General features: G+C 37.3%; 1 protein-coding gene across 9 annotated transcripts in view; it reads left to right on the top strand.

Annotated features, from left to right (window-relative positions):
- Nucleotides 1–20,129, top strand: part of SNX7 (sorting nexin 7) — a 98,318-nt gene that overhangs the window by 14,820 nt on the left and 63,369 nt on the right. For all 9 annotated transcript variants that reach the window (XR_012334406.1, XR_012334398.1, XM_033863077.2 and 6 more), the window contains exon 2: nt 9,931–10,113. Coding sequence is in view for 7 of the 9 variants with exons in the window: in XM_033863077.2 (XP_033718968.1) it covers nt 9,931–10,113 (183 nt within the window). In the remaining 2 variants the exon portion in view is untranslated. The remainder of the gene's footprint in view (nt 1–9,930; nt 10,114–20,129) is intronic.

Here is a 20,129-nt window from a genome sequence, read left to right as displayed (position 1 = left end):
ATTCTAAATCCTTTGTTGTCATTTCAACGATCTTCACAGCATTTTCACCAGGAGTAGATTCCATCTCAGGAAACCACTTGTTTGCTTCTCATCCATTCAAGTTTTATCATGAGATTGCAGCAGTTCACTTCATCTTCACACTTCTAATTCCAATTTTCTTGCTATTTCCACCACATTTGCATTTACTTCCTCCACTGAAGTCTTGAACCCCTCAAAGTCATCCATGAGGGTTGGAATCAGCTTCTTCCAAATTCCTGTGAATGTTGATATTTTCACCTCTTCCCATGAATCACAAATGTTCTTAGTGACATCTAGACTGGTGAAATCCTTCCAGAAGATTTTCAATTTCCTTTGCCCGGATCCATCAGAGAAATCACTGTCCATGGCAGTCATAGCCTTGTGAAATGTATTTCTTCAATAATAAGTCTTGAAAGTCTTGAAAGTCCTTAATCCATGGGCTGCAGAATGGATGTTGTATTAGTAAGCATGAAAACATCAATCTCACTGTATATCTCCATCAGAGCTCTTGGGTGACCAGGTGCATTGTCAAAGAGCAGTAGTATTTTGAAAGGAATTTTTTTTTTTTTTTTTTTTCTGAGCAGTAGGTCTCAACAGTGGGCTTAAAATATTCAGTAAACCATGTTGTAGACAGATGTGCTGTCATCCAGGCTTTGTGGTTCCATTTATAGAGCACAGGCAGAGTCAATTTAGCATAATTCTTAAGGGCCCTAAGATTTTCAGAATAGTAAATGAGCATTGACCTCAAAGTCACCAGCAGCATTAGCCACTAAGAAGAGCTTTGAAGCCAGATATTGACTTCTCCTCTCTAGCTATGAAAGTCTTAGATGGCATCTTCTTCCAATATAAGGCTATTTCATCTTCATTGAAAATCTGTTGTTTAGTGTAGCAGCCTTCATTAATGATCTTAGCTGGAGCTTCTGGATAGTTTGCTGCAGCTTCTACATTAGCAGTTGCTGCTTCACCTTGTACTTTATGTTATAGAGATGGCTTTTTTCCTTAAATCTCATAAACCAGCCTCTGCAAACTTCAGACTTTTCTTCTGCAGCTTCCTCACATCTCTCAGACTTCATAGAATTGAAGAGAGTTAGAGCCTTGCTCTGCATTAGTTTTTGGCTTAAGGGAATGTTGTGACTGGTTTGGTCTTCTATCCAGACCACTAACACTTTCTCCATATCAGCAATAAGGCTGTTTCACCTTCTTATCATTTCTGTGTTCACTGGAGTAGCACTTTAAATTTCCTTCAAGAGCTTTTTGTTTGCATTCACAGCTTGGCTAACTGTTTGGCACAAAAGACCTAGCTTTCAGCCTATCTTGACTTTTAGCATGTCTTCCTCATTAAGCTTAATCATTCCTAGCTTTTGATTTAAAGTGAGAGTCTTGAGACTCTTCCTTTCACTTGAACACTTAGTGGCCATGGTAGGGTTATTACTTGGCCTAATTTCAGTATTGTTGTATCTCAGCGAATAGCAAGGCTCAAGAAGAGGGAGAGAGATGGGGGAACAACCAGTGGGTGGAGCAGTCAGAACACAAACATCAAGTTCACCATCTTATATGGGCGTGGTTCGTGATGTCCCAAAACAATCACAGTGTAACATCAAAGATCACTGATCACAGATCACCATAACTAATATAGTAATAATGAAAAAGTTTGAAGTCGTATTGCAAAAATTACCAGAATGTGACACAGAGACATGAAGTGAGCAAATGCTGTTGGAAAAATGGCACCTATAGACTTGTTTGATGCTGAGTTGCCACAAACCTTGTAAAAAACATGGTATCTGTGAAGTGCAATAAAGTGAGGTATGCCTGCCTTCCCTGTGTGGCCCTCTCCAAGATTCTTTCTCTCTCTCATGCTTAAAAGAAAATAATAATTTGAATTTTGTTTTTATCATTCATTTGGTTTTCATAAAAGTGATGGTCCTGAACTTAAAATGGTTTGACTAATGATATTTAGACTTTATGGTGCAAAAGCGATACACATTCAGTAGAAACGATACTTTGAATTGTGAATTTTGATCTGTTCTCGAGCAGTGGTAGATAAGCTTTCCTGGTGCTGGGCAGCAGCAGTGAGCCACAGCTCCATGTCAGCCACACGATCACGAGGGGAAGCAACCGATACACTTGACGCCGTTCTGTACCCATAAAACCATTTGTTTCTCACTTTCAGACAACATTCAATAAAGTACATGAGATATTCAACACTATATTGTAAAACTGGCTTTGTGTTAGATAATTTTGTCCAACTGTAGGCTAATGTAAGTGTTCTGATCACATTTAAGATAGTCTAGACTAAGCTATGATGTTTGGTAGGTTAGGTGTATTAAATAAATTTTTGATTTATGATATTTTCAATTAACAATGGGTTTATTGGGATGTAAACCCATTGTAAGTCAAGGGAGATCTGTATATGTATCTTGAAGCACTATTTGTTAAGGATTTATGTGAATTTGGACCTTGTATGTTTTAGGACTTTAAAAAATGATGTTGTCCTGTGTGAATTCTTCTCTGATTTGATCTTTTTTCTTCTAATATTTAGTTTGTGATATTTATCAATGGCCTTACATGAAGTTGTAATTGATTTTCATTGCTGTGTTTTATATATATATATATAAAGCCTTGTATGCATATACCACAATTCATCTATCCATTCTTACGGGCTGCCTTGAATGTTTTTGTACTTCCTTAGGTTTTGTCCACTACATGACTATATTTTAACCATAGAGATTGATTTATTCTTGCTTTAGATTTCTGTTTAATTTTGTGGGAAACTGAAAATTGAATTCAGTGACAACTCCCAGTACGTTTGACTTACTGGCAGTTAGGTGGTGGTCAAATGCTGGTTCCTCTACTTAATAGCAGTTAAGAGTTTGAACAAGTGATTTAACCTATTTCCTCATTGGAAAACAAGAGGTAAAAGAGTACCTACTCAATAGTATTGCTAGCTGGTTTAAAAAAGGGAAAGAAATAGAACATACTCTGTGGGGTCATGGTAAGGTTTATATAATTCACATGAAGGTTTCAAGGAGACAATGTATACCCCACATTTATTCATCTCTTTTTATCCTCTGTGATCCAAGGTGAGATATGACCTCTCTGATGTTACTGAATCTCAGAAAAGTAACGTGACTTGACCAGGTTCACACAGCTGTATATATATGTAAACTTGAATTAAGTTTAGTTCTGCCTAACTACAGAGACTTTTTCTTTTAATATACCAGTTTTTTTTTTTTGCCAGAGTGGAAAATTATGTCAAACAAAATTATGTGAAACATATCTGTGGTCAGTATATAACTTCATAGTGCACAAAACCTGAAAAAGTCCAAGTATATTCAAAGCAACACTGTTAGAAAATAGAAACAGAAAAATGAATAAATAGATTATGATATATGCATACAAGGGTATATATACTACATAGCACTGGAAATTATGTCAAACAAGATTATTGAGTGTTGTATGCCCCTTTATAGAACACGACATAGGCTGGCTTTTCCCCCAATCACATTTCCAACAGTGTTCCACAGAAGGCCTTTCTAATTTTTTATTATTATTATAAGCAGGCAGATTGGAAAGAGTTGTAAACCAAAACACAGCTGGTAAGTCTAAATTTAGGCCCATCAAGATGAGTGTCCCTCATAACAACATGGTTTCTCAAACTCCTTCCACTTTAAGTTGCTTTTTACCAGATGTCTCTTGGTGTACGTGTTTCTTGTACATCAGCAATTTTATTTGCATGGCCTTTTCATGCCAGTATTCTGATTTATCACACTTCTCACATTGATTTTTTTCCCTCTACTTGTAAAAAGAAAATAGTTGTTTGTGCACAGATGGTGGTTGCAATTTAGTATTATCAGAGTAATTCATGTTATATTTATGAGATGTTCCCGAGTAGCATCTTAGTGAAGGAGACACCTCTTAGAGAGATCATATCTCACCTTTTAACCTGTTTCTTTTGGAGTTTATTTCCTGAGCACTCAAATATTGGCAAGTCATTGTTTGTTTTAAATGTCAGCTCTGTATTTTATTTATTTCAATAGTAGAACATTGGAACCACCTAATAGCATTAAAAGTGGGAGGCAAAAAACATTTCTCAGAAATTACTGAAGTTGCTTGTTAACCTGTAAAAAAAATTAACGGAGCAAGGATGAAATATTTTAATTATAATTCCTTCCTTCCTTTCTATCCTTGTTTCCTTCCTTAAATATTTATTATGTACCACTCTATATACAGAAATGCTGTTCATTTGCTAGGGCTACCGTAACAAAGTACCACAGACTAGGTGTCTTAAACAGCCGGAAATTTATTTTCTCACAGCTCTGGAAGCTAGAATCTGAAATTAAGGTGTCAGCAGGATTGGTTCCTTCTGAGGGCAGTGAGGGAAGGATCTGTTCCCAGTCTCTCCACTTGGCTTATAGATGGCTGTCTTCTCCCTATGTCTCATGTCTTCCCTCTATGAACGTCTATGTCCAAATTTCCCCTTTTTTATACAGATACCAGTCATATTGCATCAGGACCCACTCCAGTGACCTCATTTTAACTTGATTACCTCTGTAAAGATCCTGTCACCAAATAAGGTCGCATTCTGAGGTACTGGGGGACCTCAACATATGAATTTTGGGAGGACATGGTTCAACCCACAACAAATGCTTATAATAAACCAAAAAAAAGAACAAAGAAAACTTACCCTTAATTTGTAAGTGACTTTGTCAACAAATTTCAGTATTATTCTAGCACAGTGCTAATGTCCATTCATTTCAGGAAAGTCACTTAAATGGTTTCTCTTACAGTGAATGTGTTGATTTGCAGTAAGGATAAAAGACAATGACTTCCTGCGACAATTTGGCTTACTTCTCTATTATACATATTCAAATCTCAGCCTGAAACCATCCCAAGATTTTTTGAGTGAGTGTGAGTGTGTTTTCACTATGCTAGCTATAAGAAAGGTATTCAATGTTATTTAAGAAGTAGAGATTTACCATGCAAATAATTTCCCTTCTGCTTTAATCTCTTGAAGAAAAAAAATGAAAAGATGTATTTTCATTGTGTGAAATATCATAGGATAATGGTTGTATATCCAAATGCTAAGAATGAATGAATGTATAAATGAGATTGAGGACGGGGAGAAAGACAGAGAGAACTAGCAGGATAAAGAGGCATGCGTTATTGTGGAAGTAAGAACTTTGTTTGGAAAGAACAAATTTTAACGATCCATTTCTCCTGAAAAGCATCAACCACAAAAAGTTAAATGAAGTTCTTTTTGGTCAGTTACTTCTTTGGATCTTCTCAAACACTTATTGTCTTTACTTATTCGTGTCCAAATGTAAATCTTTTAAGTATTGTCAGTATATTTTCTTTCCTTTTTTTGAAGCGAATATAAAACTCTTTGGATAGTCACTTTTATTGAGGTTTTAAGAATGTTTTTGAGTGATTCATAGTAATTTACATCCTTCTACTGAAATCTTGGATGTTGCTAAATTTCAGCCTGTAATTTTCTTCCTTTGCTAGATATTGAAGCATATTTTTATGACACCACACTACACTCATTGGAATTGTGAGCCTTTATAAATTCAGGCAGATCTTTTCCACTCTACGAAAGGATGCATTTTAAGCAGAAGAAATAGAATGCTAAATTATGTAGTAGGTAAAAGAAGTGGGTTGTGGTGAGTTAAGAGGGTGACTACAAAGAACGCCAAAGCACATGGTTGTATGCACTGTCAGTGAAATTTAAAGCACATTTGCCCATCAACTTAAAAAACTACTGTTTATATGAAATGATAATTGAGAGAGATTTTTGTACATGCTGATTGCACATTTATTTGAAACCTCTAAATTCTGGTTTTAATGGCTGCTTAGTATTCCATCGTGTTAGCATCCCATAATTTATTTTGACAATCCCATTTTCATGTGATTCCGGACATATTTTTAAATTTCATATTTAACTATACAACTTTGAATTAAGAAAAAATAACAGATAATCAAATATGTAATCCAAGGTCTTCTGCCAAAATGGCCCTAGACAGCTCTCTTAACTTACTGTTTTTTTTTCACAGTAGTTTTTTCAGTAGTTTTTACTGTTTTTTTTTTTACAGTAGTTCTTACTGTTTCTGAACACGTTAGATACAGTGTTGACTCTAAACAATTAAAAACCTTTTTTCAAAATGATGCACGTTTATTTTAGAATATTTGGAAATACAGCAACTCAGACAGGAAAATATTAAACTCAACAGCAATCCCAACACCTGGAATAACTTCTGTTAACTTTCTTGTATAGCTTCTAAGTTCATGAGTGCATGCATATCGTGAGTGCGCTATTTCTCACTTTTTCTCTCCTACCCTCTGATCCCCCTCTGTCATACACACACATAAATACACGTACATGCATTAGAATCTAGTTGAATACAAATTTTATGAGCTAATATTTTCTCTTAATACCATACTGGGAATCTTTTTCCAAGTTACTATATATTCTTCTAATATATTAATCACTTTATTGTATTCTAATATATGGATAGACTTTATTGTATCCTATTGTAGGTATATACCATAATTTGTTTCACTAAACTTTTGTTGCAAGACATTTATTGTCTCCATGTTTTTGTGTGTCTGATCAACTCAACTGTAATTTGTCCTCTATTCCTTGGTCTAAATCATGCCTAATATACATATATTTTCTAGCATTTATATCTTGTTTTCTAAATACCAGTCTCCTCTAAAAGAAACCAGAGCTCCTTGGAGAAATGTCTGATTCCATGACTGGGGCAGGGAAAATATAACATAAATCTGAAACATCTTGCTATGCCAGAAAATAAAGTGCTCAAGGAATAATGAAGACATATCAAAAACACACAGATGCCAGCTTTAAGGAGCTCCTACTAGGCAAATTTTGGGCACTTAGAACATCAAAATAAATTATATTAATGGATTATAACCCATTGAGTAAAATAGGATTCTGAGTCTATACTCATATAATTAATTGGCTTAAATAAATACTCTTCATCCTCCTTAGTAGGAAACCTACTGATAATATGAAAATTGAAAAATTAAAAAAAAAAGAAAATATATGTTATTTTGAAATAAGGAAGGTAACAAGGAACAAAAATAGCTAATAGAGTTCTGAATTTGCTTCTGAGGAGCATGAACTGGTAATAGCAATAGTGGAGCATGTGATGCTGCTTTTTTAATTTGTTTCATTTTATTTTAAGCCTTGTCAGATGATTTGACTTTTGAAAACTATAAATATACTTTTTATTTTGAAATAATTGCAAACTTGGAGAAGTGTTGCAAGAATACCACAAAGAATCTAGATTTCCCAGTTATTACCATTTCACAACATTTGTTTTCTCTGTGTGTGTGCAAGTTGAGTAAATTAGAGACATGTTTTATTACTCCTAATTAAATCTGTGTATATTTTTTGAAAACAAGGACACTGTCCTGCGTAATCACAGTATAAGTATGCAAATCAGGAAATTAATATTGACATAATACTATATTCTAATCCACAGACCCTTTCAAAATTTTCAGTTGTCCCAATAATATCATTTAGAGAGAAAAAACAAAGGCTCTTCTCCTTTGGAACAGAATCCAATCCAAGATCATATGTTGCTTTGGCTCTTGTGTCTCTTTGGTCTGCATCAGTTTGGAACAGTTCCTCATCTTCCTTTTCCTTCATGGTATTGGCATGTTTGAAACTGTTTTATAGGCAATGTCTCCTTCCTTCTAACATATACATATGTTTTTCCCCCCATTATCTTAATATAACTGTATCACCATGTTTAGTTAAATTCAGTATTAAGAACAATTTATTTTTATTTACAGTTAAGCCATGTAATGAACTATGATTACATTTTTCATACTTGTACCTTTTGTTTTCTTTAGAGTTCATCATTCATTCATTCCTTTATTTTAGGCCCTCCCTTTCTCCCTCTCTTGTTTTCTCTGCCTCTTGGCTTTTTTGCACCAATTCATCTACAAAATCTAATATAGCATGCTTCCTTTCATTATGCTTAAATGTATCAGGTATTCTGTCAGCCTCCCTCCCTCCCCACTTCCCTCCTCCCTTCCTTCCTTTCTCCCTCCCTCCCTCCTTCCCTCATTCTCTTTCCCTTTTTCCTTTGCTCTTTCTCTTTCCTTCCTCCCTCTCTTCCTTTATTCTTTCCCTCTTCATCTCCTTGCCCCCCGGAGTCTTTCTGCTGTAGTCTGTATAGGTTGTTCTCTAAGTCTGTTCTTTCACTGTCATCCAAGGAATTTCCTTTAGTTCTCTTCTATGTTGAATCTCTTACTTTCAGATATATTTCTTCTTTCTTGGTATATGCCCTTATTTTGGAAAAGTGAAGAGTTTTCCAAAGAATGTGTAAGAATGGGTACATGGAAAGTCAGTTTTTGAAATCTTTCCTATCTGAAATGGCTTCATTCTACCTGTATACTTGAATGACAGTTTGGCTATGTATATAATTCTAGGTAGGAAATATTTTCCTCTAAAAATTTTAAAGATACTATTTTATTATCATTTAGTTTCCAGTGTTACCACTGAGAAATCTGAAGCCATTCCTATTGTATTTTACCTGTTTATAGTCTCTCTGGAAGCTTTTAGGAATTGAAAATCCCCACTGTTATGAAATGGCATGGTGATAGATGCTTGTAGGGATACTACCCACCCCACTACTGTCCTCTTCATTTTGAGGAGGCCTGCTAGGCCCTGTCAACCTGGAAATACTTCAATTCAGAGGACATTTTCCTTCTTCATTTTCTGGAATTCTGTTCATTCAGGTACTATCTACCTGGATCCTCTAATTTTTAAAAATACTTCTCTCTCCTTTTCCATCCCATGTTCTTTTGGTTCAGCTTAGTTCTCAAGTTAAATCTTTTGAACTTCCGCTTGAGTTTTTATCCTTCCATCATATTTCAACTTTCACGAGTCTCCTTTTTTATTGGTTTTCCTGTTGTTCTCTGAATTTTTTTGAAAAATAACACCTGTTTTATTCATGAATTTGATATCATTCTTATCGCTAATGAGTTCATCTATTTTTAAAGCATTATATTCTCTATTCTGTCTGCTTCCTGTATTCTCTTTGTTTCTTTATTTGTGAATCTTTCACATCAGAGGCTTTCCACATGTTGAGATGTTCGGTAGTTCCCGCACCAGGTACTGACAAGCTGAGTAGACATTCAACATCTTGCTGCCCACGTTCTTGGGGCCAAATGAGGGGAAAGGGCTGGATATCGTTTCCTCTAGTATGTAGGACTTTCCCGTGATATCTGTATTTTCATAGGGCCTCTCTCTCCCTCCATCCTGCCTGGTGCTCTTGAGTTCAGAGACACTCCAGAAAGCAAATTTCCAGGTTTTTTGCAAAACTGGGGAAGAAAAGTCACCTGATTGCATGGGGTAGGTGAGGGAATCTGAGGTACTAACTCCTTTTTTGTTTTATGAGCTTTTCAACCAATCCTCTGGTTTAACTCTTCCAGCATTCTATGTCCACAGGTTCCTGGCACCTCTAATTCTTGAGTGTCGCTGTGATCCTGTGTCATAAATGTGCCTTCTTTTTCCTGGTCTACCATTCTCTCCTACATTTACTCTAGCTGTTTCTGCACTGCTTTTCAGTTACCACTCAACCATCAGTTTCCAAAACAGTAGTTAACTTTGTTTGCTTAGTCTCTTCTTTTTACCTTGAGGGTTTATGCCTTTTTATGACTTTTTGTCTTGTTCTGTCTTTGTTTCTTTACTGTCATTTTTAAAGTGGGATTTTGAGAAGAAGCAGAGATAAAAATACATATTCCATATACCTTATTTAAGCAGGAGTCCAGTTATCCTTTTTGTTCTTGACATATTTGATTAGTATTTGTCGTGCCTAAGAAAAAGAGGATTTTAACTTTTTATTCCTTATAGATATTAATTTTTGATTGTTTTATTCCTAGGATGCCTCATTGATGGACATGAATTCCTTCAGCCCTGTGATGCCAACATCCCCTTTATCAATGATAAACCAAGTCAAGTTTGAAGATGAGCCAGATTTGAAAGATCTTTTCATTACAGTTGATGAACCTGAAAGCCATGTTACTACAATTGAAACATTCATTACTTATAGGATTATTACTAAGGTAAGTATTTAATGAACATTTTCTTGAATATAGTTGCTTTTTTGAACTTTTGGAACTGCTTCTTGTTCACTTTGACACTCAACTTAGAGAATCTTAACTGAATTGACTTCTAGTTTTTCAGCCATTTTGAGTAAGACATTGCATCTTATCTGTCCTTCACTTGTTCTATATGAATTCAAATTAACCTGAGTACCAGTCACTTGTATTTTAGCAGTTGTGCTTATTAAAATAGGAACATTTTAGGTTTTTAGTTTAAAAATTATAAAGAAATATATTTGGAAAAGAAGAGCCTCAGTTTGCTAATAAAGAAAACAACTAGTTAAAAACATGATACAATATTTTGTGTTCACATTTCTTCTGAAGATTCCAAAAAAATAATTTCATTTGTTTTCCAAATAAGAGCAAATGGCCACTTTATCTTATATCAATATATGAAACACTGTTAGTTGTTTAATGATGCAAGGACAGATCTAGAATCTGAGTCTCCTGACTCCTAGGACAAGGCTCTGCAAAAAGACAGTTTACTCTGAAAAAGTAAAGAAAAACAAATAGTATAATCTTTTTTTAAAGTCCTTTGTGTAATAGCAGCCTTCAAGAATTCTATTTATAAGTTATAATAGTTTGCTGATGAAGCCTCACTCTACATCTCTTGTAGTGCATCCCTTTTGTAGCTGCAAAGCTTTTGGACCCTGTTCATATAATCACTTCTTCCAGTGCAGCCTCCACACTGCTGCTAATTATGTTGCATAAAGATGTATATATCTGATCTCTTTACTCAGATTCTTAAGATCCTTCCCTGGCTCCTCACTTCCTACAGAACAAAGTGCAGACTCCTTTGTATGATATATAGAGAACTTCTCAGTCTGGGGCCAGCGTACCATATATGACTCACCTCTTACTCCCGACTTGTAATACCCCCGCTCTCCACTTGCATAGAACTACCTCTTTTATCTGAATATTCTAGGCTATTTCTTCCTCTCATGATTTTGCATATGCTTTTTCTTCTGTCTGGTATGCCCTTCCCACTTTCAGACAGAAGAGTTACTGTTTGTTTTTCAAGATATAATTCAAAATGATGCCCACCACCTCTGCCCCACGTGCTGAGTCCTCTTTCTTCTGTTTGCTCACAGTGTTCTAACTGAACTCTTAAAGAATGTAAGATACCACAGTCAGTGTAGCAAAGAAATCAAAAGCCTATATTTAGTCCTTCTAAGCCTCAGGGTTTTTTGTTTTTTAATTTATAAGACTGAAATGATAATAGAACCTGGTTCTGTAGAGTTGCTGTAAGAATTAAGTTAGGATAACTAATCAATGTAAAACACTTAGCAAAGTGCCTAACATATAATAAGTATTCAGTAATTGACACCTACCTGTGTGTAGGTCACTAACTGTGTGTTTATTTGTATTTATTCCCAATGAGTCTGTGAGCTTCTCAAGGAAGGTAATTGTATCTTAAGTTATCCATAATTCTAAACACAATCCTTGGGATATAGCAAGTTAGCAATTTAACCTTTCGGTGAGTGAGTGAGTGAAGAAATTTATAGTATCATAGTCATATCAAGATGCTGTAGAGCAAGACAGCATGGAGTTGAATCTTGATCGCCCCCCTTCCTTGCTATTTAATTAACCTCTCTATGCTTAGTTTCCTCATTTGTAAATTAGATAACAGTACTAACCTCGTATGGTCTTTGTGAATATTTAGTGTGTTAATACAGACACACTGCTAAGAATAGAGCCAGATTTCTCCTGTTACTACTGTTATAATCATCCATTTTCATTACCCTTTCTAGCAAAGATTTTGTGAAACTGAATTATTTTCCCCTCATTTGTTTCTTTCAGAAAGACACTTTATAAAACACCCTATGGATTTCATTCTAATCATAGACATACAGTTCTTATGAGTTATCCATATTACATCATATTTTAAATGTACTGCTCTTGTAGTAGTAGTAGTAATAGTGATAGTGATAACATTATAGTGTGTTAAACTAACTTTTATTGTGGGACTAATTTGTGCCAGGCAATGTTCTAACCACTTTATATGTTTTAACTCATCTGAAGCTCACAACAATCTGGATCTTATGATTTACCCTCATTTTGTGAATGAGCCCACTGAAACTCAAAACTTGCCAAAGGTTATACAACACAGTCATTGGCACACAGTACCCGTGTGCCACGAGTACTGAAGCCCGTGTGCCTAGAGGCCATGCTCCACAAGAGAAGCCATTGCAATGAGAAGCCTGCACACCGCAGCAAAGAGTAGACCCCGCTCGCCGCAACTAGAGAAAGCACGCGCGCAGCAACGAAGACCCAATGCAGCCAAATATAAATAAATAAATAAATAAATATTAAAAAATTTTACATTCATGGACACCAAGATTATGAGGATAAATGCAGGAGGAGCTTCCAGATGGCAGAGGAGTAAGACGTGCAGATCACCTTCCTCCCCAGAAATACATCTACATGTGGAACAACTCCTACAGAACACCTACTGAATGCTGGCAGAAGACCTCAGAACTCCCAAAAGGCAAGAAACTCCCCACGTACCTGGGTAGGGCAAAATTAAAAAGAAAAAACAGAGACAAAAGAATAGGGATGGGACCTGCACCAGTGGGAGGGAGCTGTGAAGGAGGAAAAGTTTCCACTTTCCACACTAGGGAGGCCCTTTGCGGGCGGAGACTGCCGGTGGCGGAGGGGGGAAGCTTTGGAGCCACGGAGGAGAGTGCAGCCACAGGGGTGCGGAGGGCAAAGCGGAGAGATTCCCACACAGAGGATCGGTGCTGACCAGCACTCACCAGCCCGAGAGGCTTGTCTGTTCACCCGCCGGGGTGGGCAGGCACTGGGAGCTGAGGCTCGGGCTTCGAAGGTCAGATCCCAGAGAGAGGACTGGGGTTGGCTGCGTGAACACAGCCTGAAGGGGGCCAGTGCACCCCAGCTAGCCCGGAGGGAGTCCGGGAAAAGGTCTGGAGCTGTCGAAGAGGCAGGAGACTTTTTCTTGCCTCTTTGTTTCCTGGTGCATGAGGAGAGGGGATTAAGAGCACTGCCTAAACGAGCTCCAGAGATGGGCGCAAGCCACAGCTAACAACGCGGACCCCAGAGATGGGCATGAATGCTAAGTCTGCTGCTGCAGCCACCAAGAAGCTTGTGTGAAAGCACAGGTCACTATCCACACCTCCCCTCCCGGGAGCCTGTGCAGCCCGCCACTGGCAGGGTCCCGTGACCCAGGGACAACTTCCCTGGGAGAACACACGGCACCTCAGGCTGTTGTAATGTTACACTGGCCTCTGCCGCCGCAGGCTTACCCCACACTCTGTACCCCTCCCTCCCCCTGTCCTGAGTGAGCCAGAGTCCATGAATCAGCTGCTCCTTTAACTCTGTCCTGTCTGAGCGAAGAACAGACACCCTCAGGTGACCTACATGCAGAGACGGGGCCAAATCCAAAACTGAACCCCAGGAGCTGTGAGAACAAAGAAGAGAAAGGGAAATCTCTCCCAGCAGCCTCAGGAGCAGCAGACTAAATCTCCACAATCAACTGGATGTACCCTGCATCTGTGGAATACCTGAGTAGACAACAAATTATCCCAAATTGAGGACGTGGACTTTGGGAGCAACGATATATATATATTTTTTTTTTTCCATTTTTCTCTTTTTGTGAGTGTGTATGTGTATGTTTCTGTATGTGATTTTGTCTGTATAGCTTTGCTTTTACCATTTGTCCTAGGATTCTGTCTGTCCGTTTTTTGTTTGTTTGGTTTTTTTAGTATCGTTTTTAGCTCCTGTTATCATTGGTAGATTTGTTTTTTGCTTTGGTTCCTCTCCTCTTTCTTCTTTTTTTATTACTTTAAAAAAATTTTTAATTATTTTTTATTTTAATAACTTTCTTATTTTATTTTATTTCATTTTATCTTCTTTATTTCTTTCTTTCTTTTCTCCCTTTTATTCTGAGCCATGTGGATGACAGGCTTTTGATGCTCCAGCCAGGCATCAGGGCTCTGCCTCTGAGGTGGAAGAGACAAGTTCAGGACACTGGTCCACAAGAGACCTCCCAGCTCCACGTAATATCAAACGGTGAAAATCTCCCAGAGATCTCCATCTCAACACCAAGACCCAGCTCCACTCAACGACCAGCAAGCTACAGTGCTGGACACCCTATGCCAAACAACTAGCAAGACAGGAACACAACCCCACCCATTAGCAGAGAGGCTGCCTAAAATATTAAGGCCACAGACAGCCCAAAACACACCACCAGACGTGGACCTGTCCACCAGAACGACAAGATCCAGCCTCATCCACCAGAACACAGGCACTAGTCCCCTCGACCAGGAAGCCTACACAACCCACTGAACCAACCTTAGCCACTAGGGGCAAAACCCCCAAACAACAGGAACTACAAACCTACAGCCTGTGAAAAGGAGACCCCAAACATAGTAAGTTAAGCAAAATGAGAAGACAGAGAAACACACAGCAGATGAAGGAGCAAGGCAAAAACTCACCAGACCAAACAAATGAAGAGGAAATAGGCAGTCTACCTGAAAAAGAATTCAAAATAATGATCGTAAAGATGAACCAAAATCTTGGAAATAGAATGGAGAAAATACAAGAAACGTTTAACAAAGACCTAGAAGAACTAAAGAACAAACAAACAGTATGAACAACACAATAAATGAAATTAAAAGTTCACTGAAGGGATCAATAGCAGAATAACTGAGGCAGAGGAACGGATAAATGACCTGGAAGATAAAATAGTGGAAATAACTACTGCAGAGCAGAATAAAGAAAAAAGAATGAAAAGAATTAAGGAAAGTCTCAGAGACCTCTGGGACAACATTAAGCACACCAACATTTGAATTATAGGGGTCCCAGAAGAAAAAGAGAAAAAGAAAGGGACTGAGAAAATATTTGAAGAGATTATAGTTGAAAACTTACCTAATATGGTAAAGGAAATAGTTAATCAAGTCCAGGAAGCACAGAGAATCCCATACAGGATAAATCCAAGGAGAAACATGCCAAGACACATATTAAGCAAACTATCAAAAATTAAATACAGCAAGGGAAAACCAACAAATAACTCAGAAGGGAATCCCCATAAGGTTAACAGCTGATCTTTCAGCAGAAACTCTGCAAGCCAGAAGGGAGTGGAAGGACATATTTAAAGTGATGAAGGGGAAAAACCTACAACCAAGATTACTCTACCCAGCAAGGATCTCATTCAGATTTAATGGAGAAATTAAAACCTTTACAGAGAAGCAAAACTTAAGAGGGTTCAGCACCACCAAACCAGCTTTACAACAAATGCTAAAGGAACTTCTGTAGGCAGGAAACACGAGAGAAGGAAAAGACCTACCATAACAAACCCAAAACAATTAAGAAAATGGTAATAGGAACATACATATCGATAACCACCTTAAATGTAAATGGATTAAATGCTCCAACCAAAAGACATAGACTGGCTGAATGGATAAAAAAACAAGACACGTATATACGCTGTCCACAAGAGACCCACTTCAGACCTAGGGACACATACAGACTGAGGGTGAGGGGATGGAAAAAGATATTCCATGTAAATGGAAATCAAAAGAAAGCTGGAGTAGCAATTCTCATATCAGACAATATAGACTTTAAAAAAAAGACTATTACAATAGATAGGAAGCATACTACATAATGATCAAGCGATCAATCCAAGAAGAAGATAAAACAATTGTAAATATTTATGCACCCAACATAGGAGCACCTCAATACATAAGGAAAATACTAACAGCCATAAAAGGGGAAATTGACAGTAACACAATCATAGTAGGAGACGTTAACATCCCTGTTTCACCAATGGACAGATCATCCAAAATGAAAATAAATGAGGAAACACAAGCTTTAAAAGATACATTAGACAAGATGGACTTAATTGATATTTATAGGACATTCTATCCAAACACAGCAGAATATTTCTTCTCAAGTGCTCATGGAACATTCTCCAGGATAGATCATATCTTGGGTCACAAATCAAGCCTTGGTAAATTTAAGAAAATTTAAATTGTATCAAGTATCTTTTCCGACTGCAACACTATCAGACTAGATATCAGTTACAGGAAAAAATCTGTAAAAAAATACAAACACATTGAGGCTAAACAGTACACTACTTAATAACCATGAGATCACTGAAGAAATCAAAAAATACCTCGAAACAAATGACAATGAAAACACGACAACCCAAAACCTATGGGATGCAGCAAAAGCAGCTCTAAGAGGGAAGTTTATAGCAATACAATCCTACCTTAAGAAACAAGAAACGTCTCAAATAAAGAAGCTAATCTTACACCTAAAGCAATTAGAGAAAGAAGAACAAAAAATCCCTAAAGTTAGCAGAAGGAAAGAAATCATAAAGATCAGATGAGAAATAAATGAAAAAGAAATGAAGGAAATGATAGCAAAGATCAATAAAACTATAAGCTGGTTCTTTGAGAAGATAAACAAAATTGATAAATCATTAGCCAGACTCATTAAGAAAAAAAGGGAGAAGACTCAGATCAATAGAATTGGAAATGAAAATGGAGATGTAACAACTGACACTGCAGAAATACAAAGGATCATGAGAGATTACTACAAGCAACTATATGCCAATAAAATGGACAACCTGGAAGAAATGGAAATTTCTTAGAAACGCACAACCTTCTGAGACTGAACCAGGAAGAAATAGAAAATATGAACAGACCAATCACAAGCACTGAAGTTGAAACTGTGATTTAAAATCTTCCAACAAATAAAAGCCCAGGACCAGATGGCTTCACAGGTGAATTCTATCAAACATTTAGAGAAGAGTTAACACCTATCCTTCTCAAACTCTTCCAAAATATAGCAGAGGGAGGAACACTCCCAAACTCATTCTACGAGGCCACCATCACTCTGATACCAAAAACAGACAAAGATGTCACAAAGAAAGAAAACTGTAAGCTAATATCACTGATGAACATAGATGCAAAAATCCTCAACAGAATACTGGCAAACAGAATCCAAGAGCACATTAAAAGGATCATACACCATGATGAAGTGGGTTTTCTCCCAGCAATGCACGGATTCTTCAGTATACGTAAATCAATCAATGTGATACACCATATTAACAAATTGAAGGAGAAAAACCATATGATCATCTCAGTAAATGCAGAGAAAGCTTTTGACAAAATTCAATACCCATTTATGATAAAAATCCTCCAGAAAGTAGTCATAGAGGGAACTTACCTCACCATAATAAAGGCCATATATGACAAACCTACGGCCAGCATCATTCTCAATGGTGAAAAACTGAAACCATTTTCACTAAGATCAGGAGCAAGACAAGGTTGCCCACTCTCACCACTATTATTCAAAATAGTTTTGGAAGTCTTAGCCATAACAATCAGAGAAGAAAAAGAAATAAAAGGAATCCAAATTGGAAAAGAAGTAAAGCTGTCTCTGTTTTCAGATGACATGATAGTACACATAGAGACTCCTAAAGATGCTGCCAGAAAACTACTAGAGCTAGTCAATGAATTTGGTAAAGTAGCAGGATACAAAATTAACGCACAGAAATCTCTTCCATTCCTATACACTAATGATGAAAAATCTGAGGGTAAAATTAAGAAAACACTCCCGGGCTTCCCTGGTGGCGCTGTGGTTGAGAGTCTGCCTGCCGATGCATTGGACACGGGTGTATGCCCCGGTCCGGAAGGATCCCACATGCCGCGGAGTGGCTAGGCCCGTAAGCTATGGCCGCTGAGCTTGCGGGTCTTGAGCCTGTGCTCCGCAATGGGAGAGGCCACAACAGTGAGAGGCCTGCGTACCGCAAAAAGAAGAAAAAAAAAAAAGAAAACACTCCCATTTACCACTGCAGCAAAAAGAATAAAATACCTAGGAAGAAACGTACCTTAGGAGAGAAAAGACCTATATGTAGAAAAGTATAAGACACTGATGAAAGAAATTAAAGATGATACAAACAGATGGAGAGATATACCATCTGTTTGATATACCATGTTCTTGGATTGGAAGAATCAACATTGTGAAAATGACTCTACTACCCAAAGCAATGTAAAGATTCAATGCAATCCCTATCAAACTACCACTGGCATTTTTCACAGAACTAGAACAAAAAATTTCACAATTTGTATGGAAACACAAAAGACCCCAAATAGCCAAAGCAATCTTGAGAAAGAAAAATGAAGCTACAGGAATCAGGCTCTCTGACTTCAGACTATACTACAAAGCTACAGTAATCTAGACAGTGTGGTACTGGCACAAAAACAGAAATATAGATCAGTGGAACAGGATAGGAAGCCCAGAGATAAACCCACACACATATGGTCACCTTATCTTTGATAAAGGAGGCAAGAATATGCAGTGGAGAAAAGACAGCCTCTTCAATAAGTGTTGCTGGGAAAACTGGACAGGTACATGTAAAAGAATGAAATTAGAACACGCCCTAACACCATACACAAAAATAAACTCAAAATGGATTAAAGACCTAAATGTAAGGCTAGACACTATAAAACTCGTAGAGGAAAACATAGGCAGAACACTCTATGACATAAATCACAGCAAGATCCTTTTTGACCCACCTCCTAGAGAAATGGAAATAAAAACAAAAATAAATAAATGGGACCTAATGAAACTTAAAAGCTTTTGCACAGCAAAGGAAACCATAAATAAGATGAAAAGACAACCCTCAGAATGGGAGAAAATATTTGCAAATGAAGCGACTGACAAAGGATCAATTTCCAAAATTTACAAGCAGCTCATGCAGCTCAATGTCAAAAAAACAAACAACCCAATCCAAAAATGGGCAGAAGACCTAAATAGATATTTCTCCAAAGAAGGTATCCAGATTGCCAACAAACACGTGAAAGAATGCTCAACATCATTAATCAGTATAGAAATGCAAATCAAAACTACAATGAGATATCATCTCCCACCGGTCAGAATGGCCATCATCAAAAAATCTACAAACAATAAATGCTGGAGAGGGTGTGGAGAAAAGGAAACCCTCTTGAACTCTTGGTGGGAATGTAAATTGATACAGGCACTGTGGAGAACAGTATGGAGGTTCCTTAGAAAACTAAAAATAGAATTACTGTATGACCCAGAAATCCCACTACTGGGCATATACCCTGAGAAAACCATAATTCAAAGAGAGTCGTGTACCACAATGTTCATTGCAGCTCTATTTACAATAGCCAGGACATGGAAGCATCCATTGACAGATGAATGGATAAAGAAGATGTGGCACATATATACAATGGAATATTACTCAGCCATAAAAGGAACGAATTTGAGTTATTTGTAGTGAGGTGGATGGACATAGAGTCTGTCATACAGAGTGAAATACGTCAGAAAGAGAAAAACAAATAGCATATGCTAACACATATCTATGGAATCTAAAAAACAAACAAAAAACAATGGTCATGAAGAACCTAGAGGCAAGACTGGAATAAAGATGCAGACCTACTGGAGAGTGAACTTGAGGATATGGGGAGGGGGAAGGGTAAGCTGCCACAAAGTGAGAGAGTGGCGTGGACATATATACACTACCAAATGTAAAATAGATAGCTAGTGGGAAGCAGCCACATAGCACAGGGAGATCAGCTCAGTGCTTTGTGACCACCTAGAGGGGTGGGATAGGGAGGTGGGAGGGAGGGAGATGCAAGAGGGAAGAGGTATGGGGATATATGTATATTTATAACTGATACACTTTGTTATAAAGTAGAAACTAACACACCATTGTAAAGCAATTATACTCCAATAAAGATGTTAAAAGTAATAATAAAATAAAAAATAAAGATACATATTCATAAAAAAGAAGGATAAATGCACATGCTCATATACCTACATGTACACTGGCAATCTCCTACTTAGAAATACTTAAGGGTGACCCGATTGTAAATAATTATATCAGGAAGCCCACATTCCTGGCATCTGTTCCCCTTATGGGAAATGATCCTTTATTCTCCAGGTTAGAATATCTGAGGTGAGTGCTCTAAAGAAGTACTTTCTGT

The sequence above is a fragment of the Tursiops truncatus genome, chromosome 1 (genome assembly GCF_011762595.2).
Source record: "Tursiops truncatus isolate mTurTru1 chromosome 1, mTurTru1.mat.Y, whole genome shotgun sequence".
NCBI classification, from domain to species: Eukaryota; Metazoa; Chordata; class Mammalia; order Artiodactyla; family Delphinidae; genus Tursiops; species Tursiops truncatus.
The sequence above is the reverse complement of the archived record's forward strand: the minus strand, read 5'-3'. Positions and strand labels throughout refer to the sequence as shown.